Below are 16,298 nucleotides of genomic sequence, written 5' to 3'. Positions count from 1 at the left end.
GGAATTAAATTACCCAACTCAAAATATATTTACAGAAGGTCCCTCTCTAGCTTACAGGAAGCCGCCACTTGGCCATCAATAAAAATAGAAAATATAAAACTAATCTAATGCTAAATTAATGATGAACGATGAATAATGATAAAAACTAAGCAGCCGAAGATGCACAGAATGAAACTCGACGAGTTGGCCCCTAATTAAGGATAACCGGTGTAGGTTAGCAGGCACGTATTAAGTACGGCCGTAGAATAGCACGCTTAAACTAATAACAAGAACGTGACCGAATAGCAGAACACTTTCTCATACTAAAGTATCCCAGACTTCAACTTAAATATTCGTTTCTACCTTATTTGCATAAATTGTAAGCCCAGAAGCTCATTCTGGCAGGGAAACGTAGGTATGAAACTAGAAGGTAAAGGGAAAATTTCTTCCAAAATAAAAATAAACTATTAGAAAATTAAATTAAAACCTTACAAGCTTGAAAAAATAAATGAAGGCTTTGAGTTCGAAACGATGAAGTGCAAAATGTGAAGTAAACTGGTTAGCAATAAATCAAATTCAAATGCTGTTATCACCGCTTGAAAATACCTAATGATTTTCCTAATTTAATCCTACATAATTTTTCTAAGTACTAATACCCTGAACTTATAATCTTAATTTTTCTACAAATCTGCTAACAATAACCGACAACGTTTATCATTATGGGATTTCAACTTGCATTTTCTAAAATATTTTCTGCCTACGGACAGAGTGTTCTAAGAAGTTAATCGTTTGCTTTGATCCAGTGAACATCTGTTGTCATGAACGGATAGCTGAGGTAATATTAGCTCTGATTTTATTTATTTATTTATTTATTTATTTTTTTTAATTTTTTTTTTTACTTATTTTGCTCTGAAGAGCAGAAAGAGCAACGGAGACGTATGAAATATTAGGGATCAAACATTAACATGGTTGAATATTTTTCCTTGATATGGATGATTTCACGACTAATGCAAAGTTGTTGACGAAGAACTCGGGAATGTTGCCCTTCGCGGGTTCGGCCCTACCCGGGAATGTTCTCGAGCGAATGAGAACATCGAAAGCTTTCAGCAACTGTTGCTGAAAAATTGAAAAAAGCTAGAGATAATTTATCACGTTCACAGAAACTTTGGTTTCATTTCGAGTGAATATCAAGTTGGTGATCGATTTTAGTTGGAAAGGAATGATTCACAATGATTTACTAGCAACTGCTCTTGAGGAACAGATAATGAACTCCATATTTTAAAAAGACGTAATGAAAAGACTTTTAAAAAAGAATTCACTACGTTAGGACTGAAAACCATCAATCTAAAAACCGATTTATGCTGCTTGAAAACGCACCAACACACGATTTCATTCCCATCAAGGAGGTTTTAGTGAACAAGTGTATCACAATTCGCATCAGGCCCATCGAAAGACAGCTTAACATCAGTTGAACACACTGTAAGGTTTCACTTTATTCTAATCAGTTACTTTTAGTTTGACTTTCCTCTTCCTTCTGATTTCAGTTTCCTGTGGAATGTAAATTTGTATGGCGTAGATGTAAATTTTAAACGTGTTTCAGAAGCAATATTTAAGCTGCGTTTCAAGAGTTCAAGAGAGTAGTAGCGGATTTAGTTCCAATGTTTATGCTGCGAGTTAAGATTAGCTCTCTAGTTCGGTGTTTGACACCTTTCAGTTTATATTGATATTTTTATCGGCTCGGCTTTGCAGTGTGCAGTTTATTTAGCGTTAGTTTAAGCTAATGAACCAGTCATTATATTATCTTAATTTACTATTGAAGTTACATTCTTATTTTCTGTTACATAGCCACAAGTGGTGATGATTTGGGAGTACGAAGTGCGTGCACCTGTTTTAATTTAGTTTAAATAAAAAGGTTATTTAAAACTTTCAGATGAAAGGTAATCTGCGGTATTTATTCTTAAAAACATAGCGATAATTCGCTACTTAGTCTTCCACATAGGGTTTAAGAGTGTATGATCACAAACAGTACACAAAAACTCTATAACACTGCTGTCTTGGAAGATCATGAAAACTTGTTCTCGCTTGACTCTCACGCGTCACAGAATCACACATTGATCACAGAACTGAAAAAGCATCGAATTCCTTCATGTTAGGATCTGAATCGAATACTAGATATAATTCCAGTAAGCTAGAGATAATTTATCACGTTCACAGAAACTTTGGTTTCATTTCGAGTGAATATCAAGTTGGTGATCGATTTTAGTTGGAAAGGAATGATTCACAATGATTTACTAGCAACTGCTCTTGAGGAACAGATAATGAACTCCATATTTTAAAAAGACGTAATGAAAAGACTTTTAAAAAAGAATTCACTACGTTAGGACTGAAAACCATCAATCTAAAAACCGATTTATGCTGCTTGAAAACGCACCAACACACGATTTCATTCCCATCAAGGAGGTTTTAGTGAACAAGTGTATCACAATTCGCATCAGGCCCATCGAAAGACAGCTTAACATCAGTTGAACACACTGTAAGGTTTCACTTTATTCTAATCAGTTACTTTTAGTTTGACTTTCCTCTTCCTTCTGATTTCAGTTTCCTGTGGAATGTAAATTTGTATGGCGTAGATGTAAATTTTAAACGTGTTTCAGAAGCAATATTTAAGCTGCGTTTCAAGAGTTCAAGAGAGTAGTAGCGGATTTAGTTCCAATGTTTATGCTGCGAGTTAAGATTAGCTCTCTAGTTCGGTGTTTGACACCTTTCAGTTTATATTGATATTTTTATCGGCTCGGCTTTGCAGTGTGCAGTTTATTTAGCGTTAGTTTAAGCTAATGAACCAGTCATTATATTATCTTAATTTACTATTGAAGTTACATTCTTATTTTCTGTTACATAGCCACAAGTGGTGATGATTTGGGAGTACGAAGTGCGTGCACCTGTTTTAATTTAGTTTAAATAAAAAGGTTATTTAAAACTTTCAGATGAAAGGTAATCTGCGGTATTTATTCTTAAAAACATAGCGATAATTCGCTACTTAGTCTTCCACATAGGGTTTAAGAGTGTATGATCACAAACAGTACACAAAAACTCTATAACACTGCTGTCTTGGAAGATCATGAAAACTTGTTCTCGCTTGACTCTCACGCGTCACAGAATCACACATTGATCACAGAACTGAAAAAGCATCGAATTCCTTCATGTTAGGATCTGAATCGAATACTAGATATAATTCCAGTAAGCTAGAGATAATTTATCACGTTCACAGAAACTTTGGTTTCATTTCGAGTGAATATCAAGTTGGTGATCGATTTTAGTTGGAAAGGAATGATTCACAATGATTTACTAGCAACTGCTCTTGAGGAACAGATAATGAACTCCATATTTTAAAAAGACGTAATGAAAAGACTTTTAAAAAAGAATTCACTACGTTAGGACTGAAAACCATCAATCTAAAAACCGATTTATGCTGCTTGAAAACGCACCAACACACGATTTCATTCCCATCAAGGAGGTTTTAGTGAACAAGTGTATCACAATTCGCATCAGGCCCCCTTATTCCTGAAATGTAGCACCTTCATATTACTTTCTTTACCCTAAATTGAAGTCTCATTTCAAAGGTCATGGTTTAATAGCACTGAAGAGATTCAGAAAACCTAAAAAACTGCAGGCTAAGAAATATACGTTTGCCACAACTTTTCGAATTTTTAGATGTATTATTTGTTCCATTCTTAGCAGACCAGATGCTCCCAGTTAAATTTCCTCTCGTTTAATGAAGAAATAGCGATCTTCTGTTCTTCAGAAGTAAGGAAGTATTACGAAATTTTGGTTGGAATAAACTAGAAAACTTTGATTTTGCTATCTTCCATAAAGCTGCATATAAACAAGCAACTTCTCGTCATATGTAACTGCAGAGTTCAATGAGCTTTTTTCTCTTGATGTTAATATTAAACAAAGAATAAATTTCGTCATTAAAATATTAATAAATATTCAATTTGACATGAAATTCTGAATGAAAAGAGGGAAAGAAATTTCTAAATTTAACATACATACGTACAATTCTTTACACCTAAAAATAAGATGTACATTTTTATGCACGAATTTTCTAACATTTTAAAAATTTGAACAGAAGTGTTACAAAACATTTTACCTTTGCCCAAAGAGGGGGATCGGAACATACTTTCAGCCTCGTTTGTTGTGATTCGGTTTCATCATTTATTGGAATACATTCTTGCAAAGCAGTCAGAAACTGTAATAGAAGGTATGTTTTATGTTTAGTTTAGAACTTTAGATGAAAATTTCTTAAACATCATGCTATTGTTTAATTGAAACAGAAAAGTACGTGACTGCATTAACCACTATTTTAGTCCCCGTGATTGTTGTCTTCTTCTTCTTTTTTTTTTTTTTTTTTTTTTTTTTAACTTCATAATAAATTATTCAATACTTTATTTCAGTGTAGCATAGCTTATAAAGTATTACATCAGCAATAAATTTTTCCAATAAATAAAAAATTTTATTTATAGTAAACACTGTTTAGAAGAACTAATAAACTACACTGATATTCAAATTTGAATTTCGGAAAGAATTTTTTGTTAAAGTTTGCATAAGAGTGTAGAACCTTACGAAGTATACGAATACATAAGAGCAACGAGCATTATTTACAAACGAAAACTGAGCACATACTATACATCCAGGATCGTTCTTCCTAACTAGAGGTAGAATATTTTACGCTTTAAACCCAGTTTAGCCAACTGAAATGCTTTCTCTAAGCCCTAAGCTTGGTTAATCGGAATCTGAATCTATCTAGAACCTCTTTGCTGTAGCACGCTGGATTGCTATTTTTGACATGAAGAGAGATTTGCGGTCCCTTAATGTTACAGGAGCTAGAGTGGTAAAACATATGGGTTTATAGAGTGAAATCCCATATGTTTTACCACTCTAGAATTCTCGAATTCTAGTGAAACTGTCAAGTAAAGTATCATCTCATCTACGGAAACAACAATTACTAAATAATAATAATAATAATAATCCTCCACGAAGGCATCCCACCCTTTAGGCAGATAGCCCTCGTGTGCTTTGCCATAATTGAATAATCCAATCCAATCAATAGACAATATTTTAAATAAAAAGCAAACATTTTACTTAAAATTTTAAATGCAACAAATGCATAGCTTGTGCTTGCAAATATTAAAGTACTTCGCTACTTTCAGGGACTTCAAATAACAGAAATGTGAATATAAAATTTAAAAGTAATTTAATGCTGGAGATTATATTATAACAGCAGAACACGATTCAAATTCATACTAATGCGCGAATAATTCGGCTAGCAAAAGGCTAGCCGATTATTCACGCATTATTGGAGTGGCGATGGTCACGTCGTTGCAAAAATGCTCTCTCTCTATTTCCAACAGCTCTGTTCTTGAATACCTTTATCTCATTAACATCCCGGAAACATCTAACACAAATTAGAAGTGATAATACAATTTAAATAAAATATAATGAGTTAATTAACATACGATACTTTACAAATACTGCTGTCAAATCATCACTGTAGAACTTTTCATGGGTTCCTTCGAAATGAGATCATGTTATCACATTAAATGTAATGTTAATGAGAATCAATTTATAAATTTCTGACAATTATTATCAAGTTTCTCTAACGGTTATATTTTGAAATAAATCTTTTCCTATCTTTGATGGGCAAAATCATAATTATCACTCAGACAAGAAATTTACTTAATGTAAAGAAATTTAAAGGCACGCGGAATAATCTTCTTTATATATATATAAGCAGCTAAAGTGTGTGTCACCGATAGTTTATTGTTGCCACTCGGAAAAATGAGCGCGGAAATTAACGTTTCCGCAGTTTTTAATTAATATCTCGGCGGAATAAAGTCCTACGAAGATGAGAACGGTATCGATAGATTAGGAGAAGTTTTTGGAATCCGAAGATACGCGTCTCGAATTTCAACACGGCGCCGTTCCGTAGATATTCGAGAAAACAAAAGAATTTTGCACGTAGCCAAATCCCTGTAATAGGGAAAACCCAAAAAAGAAAGTGGAAAATGTAGGGAAAACGAAGGGGAAAATTAGTTTTTAATTAATATCCCGGCTAATTAAAGTCCCAAGAAGACGCGAATGGTCAAAATGGCGTGCCACGGAGCTACGGAATCCAACGGTGTGCTTCGCTAAGCCCGGGAGCCAGCCGTTTCGGAGGAGATGATGTTACTTCACTCCATATATATATGCGGCTTAAATGTCTGTTTGTCGCCGATAGTTTATTGGTTGTTTGCGTAACTGTACTAGCCAATGGGGTGAAGCTGCCACGGCACAGGGTTGCCATTTCAATTGAGACGTAGACAATTTCCTGTAAAACTTGCCTTTGCTATGACCATCCATATCTCAGGGCCAAATGCTTAGGCGTGTTGGCATTTTGTTACCTGAGCTTGCATTTGGACACGGTCAACTTTATATTGCCTGTTCAAGAGTTCGTGAAAGAACGGACGTAAAATTAAAAATAATAGATGGTCCTCTGCAAGGCAAGCTTAAAAATAATGGAAAGATCTACACAAGAAATGTTGTGTACAAAGAGATCTTTGACATATGAATTAACATTTCATTATTTAAATCCCCTTTATTGATTGAGCAAGCGGTGGTTCTTAGGAGATGTACCGCCAGTGGTTTCCTTTATTGCACTCTACTTTAAGCAATTAAGCAAGTAAAAGGGAGAAACCCCGTGGGGCAGTAAGCAAAGGGGCGTCCTCTCCGCCTGCCCTGGGTAATTCAGTTTAAATTAGCAGACACCTTTGCACAAATCATTTTAATTACAATTTATAATATCTAGAACAGCCGTCATTTCGTACAACCGCAGGGCTTTCTAGTATAAAAATAGGAGTTGAACCTAACTTTGAAGTGTTCAAATCAATTTCAAGTTTGCCGTATCACTGCTGTCTTAACAAGAACTATTTTTTAATGTAATCATGAAAAGCCAGAAAATAGATTGTAATTGCGAGTGAATGATTTAACTATAGTGTTGGAGTAGGAACATAACTTAATGTTTTTACATAACTATTAAGATTTTTTGAGTGGCAACACGATTTAATGCCTTTGCATAGTTATTAAGATTTGCTGTATTGGATTTAGTGTATTTAATTCTAATGCTAGCTTACGCCAGGGGTTCCCAACTTTTTTCCCTAAGGGCACATTCTATATATTATATATATTTGTTGGACGGCGGCACCATTTACTTTGTCAAGGCGAATTTATTGTTGGATAGAGTTAATAATGCGTGCAAATAAAAAATGAGAACGGTCCCATTTCACTTTGTGATGTTATCTGTGTTGAACACAATTTCTATTTCGTTCAAAAGTGGCAAGTGACGGAGGATGCGAGCATCACCCCTCTACCATACCGGTTAACTGGTATAGCGCCGCGTCCCCTTGTCTAGAACATCCCAAGATGGTATGGGGAAGGGTGAGGGGCCACACGAACCCCTAACAGCAGTAGCTGATTTAAAATACAGTGCCATACAAGGACTTTGGCAAATATTACATTGCCATAATACTTTGGTTCATGCAGCATGTTACATATTACATAATATTACATATAACTGTATATTACAAATAAGTTACATAGTACATAATCTTACATTTACAAAGACATGTACAATTAAAATATACATATTACATTACATTTATAATAAAGTAATTTTGATTACGTGCATGAGAATATTTTAGATATAAAAATTATATCAAGATTTACATGTGATCCAAGGGCAATATCATGTTACATTAGTTTGTATTACTTATAACAGAACTTATTACACATTGGTTAGATTTAACAATTTTGATTATATACATTGTACTAAATAAATAAGCATGGCCTTGTATGGTAATATAGTATTACAGTGCTTTGTAACTTATTCCAGCAGGTTTGTAACTTATTATAATTGCAACATATATTAAGCATTTAAAGTAATAATTTTGTTATATACATGAAATTAACAATAAAGAGGATGATAGCTATTTTGTGCTGCTTTAGTGAACTGTCCGTGAATACTGTAGCTGCATTTATTTCTGATGTGGGGGGAGAGTATATTGAAGTGAGAATAATCGTCAGATTATGTGTTTCTAATAGAACAGCAGTATGGTCTCTTTACAATGGTGACCATTCTGTCTGACTTGGTGCAAATTAAGTTGGCTCGAGGAGGGAAATCTTTGTTCTCCTTCTGAAACACATTCCATTTGAGTGGGAAGCCTATGGCTTTGCCATTCCGCGTATATGAATCTTGAATAAATATGAAATATATCTCTTATTCTGTGACGTAGTGTATTGCATGCGCAGTTGTAGCTTTCGCTTTCCGTAAATTTATATATAGGTAGTTTATTGCCCGAGAACGATGTCGTTGACTTTCATTAATATTAGTATTTTAACTGACTTGATGTTACCGCTGGAACGAGAGATTTGACGTTTGGAAATGGTGACTAGTATTCAATGATACTGCGGACATAGCGCACTCTCCGCTGGTATTCGGGACATTCGGTTGTTGTCAGCAGGATGCTTGAAATCGTACTTTGCTCCGTATCGGTAGTTTGTATCACCGCAGTTAATACATTTTGCCCGATCGCTTTGACATTCTCGGATGCTGTGATGCCCTGCGCAATAGGCACAAAATGGCTTTGTGCTCTGACATTTATTCTGCGTGTGTCCAAATTGTTGACATATATAGCATCTCTTGATGCCAGTATATTCTGTGACGGCATAAGCTTGCCATCCAAGGAATAGTCTTCGTGGTCTGATTGCTGTTGCGAAGCTGGTTGGCTCGCATTCAACGACCCATTGGACATGTTTTGCTCTTCGCTGCTTAAGTCTGAAGAGTACAGTGAAGTTGATTTTGGGTAAGTTTGTGATTGCGCACAGTTCCTCCAGGAGTTCGTTTGAGTCAGTGGACTCAGAGACGTTGTGGATTGAACACCTCCTCTACGACTGTTGATAACTTTTTCAACACCATCCTGTAGTTTTGTAATTGGAATCTTGACTTGAGGTTCATCTCGCAAGGAAACAATTGTATGATTACCTTTCGGTTGTATAATAGTACTTTGGCTTCTTTGGAATCGGACTACATCAGCAAATGTTTTAGTGAATGCTTTTGGCAAGAGGCTAACTTGAGGACGTTCTGATTGCTGTTTCGCTTCTAAAGCGGTATTTATTGCAACGCCTGAAGTACTAGTTTGCTGTGTATTTATTGACAGCTCTCTTGTTTTCGTATGTTGTGTGTTTGTCTCCGCTCCTTTGTATTCTTGAGTGTTATTCTCTGTTTCTTGTGTTGTTGTCGATAACTGTTTGACGGAGACCTGATGCAGTCAATGTTTCGATGGCAGCCAATGCATGGAAATGCTCTCTTTCGCTTGTTGACAGAAGGAATCTATTTTATTTAGTTGATTTCCTCTGCTTGGCAATAGAAACACAATCCTTTATGATTGTGTTTAATTTCTCTTCGTAGATGAGTAAGTTTGAGGATGGAAGTTTTGTATGATTGCAGCACTTGAAAAAGGTTCGGTAAAAGTCTTCTTATTCTATATAATGATAATATTATCCAATTTATTATAATATTTAGTATTCAAGAAATAAACCTTGTCTAACTTATCTAAAAATCAGTCTGTAATAAATACATATAGTGTGACCACTCTATGGTATCGTTATTATATGCAGAATAATATGCTGAAAGTATATCGTTGAAAAAGAAAAACTTTAATATAGAGTTTTATTGAAAACTAAAACATTTTTACTGTGATCGCACAGCGGCGGGCACATGTTAAACGATCGGTGGGCGCCATGGTGCCCGAAAGCGTAGGATTGGGAACCCCTGTGGCTTACGCTATATTATTCAACTACCAGAATCTCTTAAATTGTAACACAGTTACTAGTGGGGGAATAATGTATTGGGAACATAATTTAATATTCTTATATAATTATTAATGTTTTCTGAGCAGTAATATGATTTAATGTTTTTGCACAGTTACTAAGATTTGTTGTATGGCAACAATGAGTAAAAAGTTGTTACGTTTAGTGTTCGATGATTATTTTTGCGTAAGCCTTATTTTGTGCCTATTATTCCTTAAAAAGCTATGTTATATTGTAAAGACCTTACTTTATTCTAATCAATTATATTTAGTTTGACTTTCCTTTCCCTCCTGATTTCAGTTTCTTGTAGGAATGTAAATTTTAATGACGTAGTATGCAAAGTCTAAATGTGTTCAGAAGCAGTATTTAAGCTGCGGTTTCAAGAACTCGTGAGGAGTAGTAGCGGAGTTAGTTCCGGGTTTATGCTGCGTATTTTGAAATAGCTCTCTATTTGGTGTTAGCCTACCTCTTCAGTTTATATTGATATTCTGGGCTACGTATATGCACTTCAAAGACATAGCAAAAATTCGCTACTTCGTCTTCAGTAGGATCTACAATTTATGCTCCATATAAACGACATAGACTCTACAATATTTTTATGTTAAAGATATGTAATATGTAGCAAATAAGTATGAAAGCTATATAAATATGAATATGCTGTTTTAAAGACTAAGAAGAAGCATTTCTTTCAATTATAAAACGCTCTGGATGTTTCGATTTTAATCTTCGTTCAACTGCTGCAGTGTAAACAGATCAGATTCTCATGCTTGAACCAGTACATTGTTTATAAGGATTTGAACTTTAGCGATATTGCAACCAGGCCAGCTTTAAATTGGAGTATTGTTAAGAGCGAGAACTCCCCAATAGGTTAAGATAACTCTTGCGATTGTAGTTGTTAGGCTGAATATTCCCTTTAAGTTAAATTTACGCCCTAAAGTTATAAATCGAACGCCAAAGATAAAATAATATGGTATTATTATTCAAATAATATGTTAATGATATTTGTTAAACCTTGCATTGAAAACTGTCGTTACACTATTCGAATAATTTATATATAAATTTAAACATTAATCCAAGCATTAATGAACTACAAATTACAAGATTTGTACAATGAATACTATTATGACGTTATTTATGAAAACAATTTGTTAAGTTCAGAAAACAGAGAATTTTTTTAAAAAAAAAGCTTACCTCTCTATTTAAAACTACAGTGCATTCTCTGAAGTTTTTCCAAAACAGTTCTCCATTTTCTGCTAAAAGAATCGTAGTTTGAAATTCATTACAAAAAAAATTCATTACAATCTTTGAATATTTTGATACTTTGAAAAGAATGTACAGTAAAACTTCGATTATCATAAAGAATGTGTACCGATGTTTTCTTAAATAACTGAAAACTCAAAAACCGATAGAAGGCTTCAGCCATTTCAAATTATGATATATCATTTTAAACTGTTTTTCATGACTAAGTAAACTTAGGTAAAAATAAAGGAAAATATATGTCCAAGATTATGTTGTTGCGAGATTCATCATTTAATATAAAGCTAATGTGCTCAAAAGTGCAATAGTTGTTAAAATTAAAAATGTGGATTTTTACATTTTAACAATATAAATAGTTTTACTCACACTGAAATTAAAAATAAAATTTTAAAAAGTAACAGAAGCAAATAATTTTATAATATTTTTTTTTCTTTTTAAACTTAAAAACATGCTTTTATTTTTTGCTGGTCCTTCCTTTTTTCCGCTTTAATATTACCCATTAGTCTCACTGTCAGAAATGCCGACGTACTGTTCCAGAAAACATTGAATTCTATCTTTATGGCATTTAAAGTATCTGTCTTATATGGATTGTTTATGCCCTCAAAGTATAGTATGCAAAGTAGAGATTTTAAGACATTTATAAGAAGCAGTCTACTTAGAAAGATCTAAAAATCCGGCAAAACTTCATAATTAACCGTCACTTTAACCTGAGATCCCAAATTATTCCAAATATACGAGAAATCAGGATAATAGTCCCCCGTCTATAAGCTAGCAACATGTTTGCTATAGCGTATAAAGCTAGCTACATATTTGCCATAGCACGTGCTTGCTGTAGTGCAAAAGGAATTCTTGTTTTCTTATCGTATTCCACTTCTCGTGGGCTATATAAAAATGGAAAAATTGTTTTTATTCTTGTACAAAAATTAGCATTACATATTATAACAGCGGTATATAAATTCGAAAATTTTTAATCTGAAAACACATGTCTGTGATATTATTATTATAATACGACATTTTATAGGTGCTTTATTTTTCGCATGATATCTTAAAACAGCTATGATTTGTAGCTGCTTTATTTCCAAGCAGTATACTTCGCACGTACGTGTTTTAAAATTGCGCTGTATATTCCTTCTTTTCGTTTCTAATGGAATGATTTGCGTGACGATGTCTTTTCACAACGCTGTTGCGGGCCCCACCAGTGCCCGAACGGTTAAGACCGCTAAATTCAGTCCAACATCTATTCGATCCCAGCGGATGGGCTGGCTGCATGGTTCGTTTTTGTGGTTTTCTTCCTATGTAACAGGTCCACCAGCGGCCGAGCGGTAAAGTCGCTGAACACTGGTAGTTCGGTCCGAGGTTCGAATCCCGTGAACGGGCTAACTGCATGGGTGTTTTCGTGGTCACACCCATGTGTAAAGTGTATACGAGCCAGTTTCCCTTAGAAAAACCTCCACGAAGGCATCCCTCCCTTTAGGCAGATAGCCCTCGAGGCTTGCCATAATTACATGCACACATTTCCCACGTAACATGAATACGAGCCAGTTTTTCTTAGAAAGTCCTCCACAAAAGGATTCCTTCCCTAAAGCAGATAGCCCGCATATGTTTTGCCATATTAAAATAACCCTTCATCAGGTTGTTCTCTCAGAAACATTTTCGCTCACGAAATTTTTAGCTGCAGTGTTTTCACTGGTAATGTATTTAAGATACAAATATTTTCATAACATCTAGGTAAAACTTATCTAACTATAAAAATTTTTGTACTTTCGAAGATCTATCTAATTAATATAATAAATAAGTAATTATTATCGGTATCTGTTTAGTGAAATCGAAACAATTTTCCTGGAAGTCATTTTAAGCATATATGAATGCCCGTTATCCAAAGCAGTTTTGCTCATAAACTCATTATTCAAATGCTTTTATTATTGATATAAGATTTTCCTTCCTATTCCTTGATGATATTCTGCCTACAAAAACAATTAAAATATCTAGCCTCTTCTTTTAAATAAATCATCTTATTGCGCAGATTCTGTAAAAAATTAATGACAAGATTCTTTTCCCTCCGCTGCTCCGATAACATTCATTGTTATCTGAGCAATAGACAGGCAAGAGACTTTTTTATCGGTCGCGGACACTTAGCCGACAACCACTTAGCCGACAGGACACTTAACCGACACCAGTTAGCCAACAAGACATTTAGCCGACAGGGACACTTAGCCTACAGGACATTTAACCGACACGGACACTTAGTCGACACGGACACTTAACCGACAGGTCATTTAGCCGACACGGACAGTTAGCGACAAGACACTTAGCCGACACGGTCAGTTAGCCGACAGGACATTTAGCTGACAGGACATTTTGCCGACACAGAGAGTTAAACGTCAGTACATTTAGCTACGGGACACTTAACTATCAACACATTTAGTCAACAGGACACTAAGCCGACAGTGACGTTTAGCTAACACGTACCCAATAATTCTTCAAACTTACTATCAATTACAAAATTTCTCCACTTCTCCATAAGTTCATTATTTAAGTTATTTTTTCACTATCAGTAAAATTCATTTTTCGATTCTCAAAGATCTCGTGGATTGTTTGATATGTATTGTGCTATTTGGTGTATATTGGACAAATTGAAAAAGCGCTGAAATTTCTCGTTGGGGAATATGAATGAAATTTCGAAAGGAAAAAAGAATTTTTTTAGCTGAGTACGGAGGTCACTTAATTACATTTTAATGTAGGATCTTCAAAAATTATCCATAAAGCTTCTTCATTTAATCAACTGTGTTTTTTGAACACTTTAACATCATTAATAATTCTTCTTGTTTAATTAATGATATTAATTTTCCAATCTCGCTCTTCCAAATACTTTCGAATTTGTAATACCTTTACGTTTCATTACTATTTTACTGTTCACATCATGTTACATTCTTTCCCTTACAAAATTGTTTGGTTCCTCCCACTAATAAAATTTCCTTTCCCTGTCATGAAAAATCTAAATAATGCAATAAAAATTGTTATTCTTGAATTATATTTTTTATGGAAACATATGGTGGTGAAGGATTAGTTTCGAAAATATATTTTATTTTGTTATTAAGAACAATTTTAAAAAGTGAATTTTTAAGACAAGCAAAAATATAAATTATTTGTGGCCTCTTTGCAGTTCATGCCACCATTCTTGAGATAAAATTTCTGTAACATTTTATTGACCACGCCTCTCGCTTAAAATACTTACTTAGGTTAATGTTTATAGCCCTAAACTAATGCATAATGTTTAATTTAGAAGTAAAATATGCTTTAAGGTTTTGTTTTATTCATAACTGAAACTGCAGAAGGAGGGGTCCACAAACCAAGTAGGGCGAACCAAAGCATCACATTGTAAAAGTCACCGTAATATGGTTCCATCTATCGATGCTAGATTTAACTAGATCAGTCATGTAAATAGAAAATATTATGTAGTATGTTTTGAAAGTCGCGATGTGTAATTTTCAATATAATATGTTATATTGATGTTTCCTTATAAAATATAACTTTTCGTAATATCTGTTAAAAATGTATAAGTTTTCATTTCATTTTTCATTAATTTTTTCCCCTCTTTCATCCTTCTCTTTCGCGTTTTTGATTTAGCTTTGTGGATAATTTTTGAAGATCATATTAAAATGTAATTAAGTGACCGCCGTACTTAGCAAAAAAATTCTTTTTTCCTTTCGAAATTTAATTCATATTCCCTGACGAGAAATTTCAGCACTTTTTCAATTTGACCAATGTACACCAAACAGCACGATACATATCAAACAATGCTAAATTAACACGATAATTAATAGCACATATGAGATCTTTCAGAATCGAAAAATCAATTTTACTGATAGGTGAAAAAACGTATGGAGTAGTCGAGAAATTTTGTAACTGATAGATTAAAAAAATTTTGAGTACGTGTAAGTTAAACGTCACTGTCGGCTTAGTAACCTGTTTACTAAATGTCTTGACAGTTAAGTGTCCCGTAGCTAAATGTCCTGACGGCTAACTCTCTGTGTCGGCCAAATGTCCTGTCGGCTAAGTGTCCTTGTCGGCTAAATGTCTTGTCGGTTAAGTGTCCGTGTCGGCTAAGTATCCGTGTCGGTTAAATGTCCTGTCGGCTAAGTGTTAGTGTCGGCTAAATGTCCTGTCGACTACGTGTCCGTGTCGGCTAACTGATGTCGGTTAAGTGTCCGTCGGTTAAGTGTCCCGTCGGCTAAGTGGTTTTCGGCTAAGTGTCACGGACTCCTTTTTTATACATCAGTTTTGGAGATATTTATAATACATTTGAGGTGACATAACATGCATTAAAATTCCGCAATAAATAAAATGAATTTTCTCTCTTCGAAGTACTTCTTTTAAGAAATCGTCCAACGCTAATTCTTATTGGCCAATTTGGCATACATTTGATTCAATTCAGCTAGAAATACTCGAAATAAATAGATTTTCCAGTAAGTTAATTAAACTCCTTTGAAGCCATTCTTATGTATAAAACTTTAGATAATACTTGTATACATGTATCAAACTTTAGTTAATACATGTATAACTTTAGTTAATACATATATTAAACTTTAGTTAATATATGTATAACTTTAGTTAATACTTTTAAATTCAAACTACATTTCCTAAATCTAATTTTTCCAATCGAGTCCCGGTTTTTCAGACAAGGCATACTTGCGTTTAGGGCTCAAAATTTTGAGTGCATTTAGCAGGCACGTTAGCTTATAATGGAGAAAATTAGTAGGGTAATTAAGCTACAGTTTTGATTTTGGCTTATTTGATTTTCTTTCACGCGAAAAAACTGTACTTTGATTGGCAAGCAAAAACTGAGCTTCGGTTTAGAAAATTCATGTTATTTTTATATCAGTACCTGTATGAAAAAGTCCAAAGGCTTATCTCTGCGATTTATTCTTAGGCTATGTATTTAGTTATCCACGATGGCTTTCTCTATCTGCTTAGAAACGGCGTAATACTTACTACTCTATGAAAAAATTTTAGACGATCTGGAATGGAGAAAAGAAAGTTTCGGTTTTAATTGGTCAAATGATATAAAGCGCGTAATACATAAAAGGTAGAGATACACATGCAAAGATTAGGTTACGTTACCTGAATTAGTCAAAGCACACAAGGGCTATCTGCCTAAG

At 34.2% G+C, this 16,298-nt stretch overlaps 1 protein-coding gene across 4 annotated transcripts in view; it reads right to left on the bottom strand.

The window, feature by feature from the left end:
* Positions 1-16,298, bottom strand: part of LOC118197159 (uncharacterized) — a 74,190-nt gene that overhangs the window by 26,526 nt on the left and 31,366 nt on the right. For 3 of the 4 annotated variants that reach the window (XM_035368661.2, XM_085826804.1, XM_035368660.2), the window contains exons 2-3: positions 11,074-11,135; positions 4,130-4,228 (exon numbers count right to left, since the gene is read on the bottom strand). In XM_035368661.2, the coding sequence (XP_035224552.1) occupies positions 4,130-4,228; positions 11,074-11,135 (161 nt within the window). The remainder of the gene's footprint in view (positions 1-4,129; positions 4,229-11,073; positions 11,136-16,298) is intronic. The other variant, XM_035368663.2, reaches the window with a different exon arrangement.

Source organism: Stegodyphus dumicola, chromosome 1, assembly GCF_044657685.1.
Source record: "Stegodyphus dumicola isolate Sdum_Otavi_A_Nest chromosome 1, ASM4465768v1".
Lineage (NCBI taxonomy): Eukaryota > Metazoa > Arthropoda > Arachnida > Araneae > Eresidae > Stegodyphus > Stegodyphus dumicola.
Note: the sequence above shows the minus strand (reverse complement) of the source record. Positions and strands in the feature narration are given on the sequence as shown.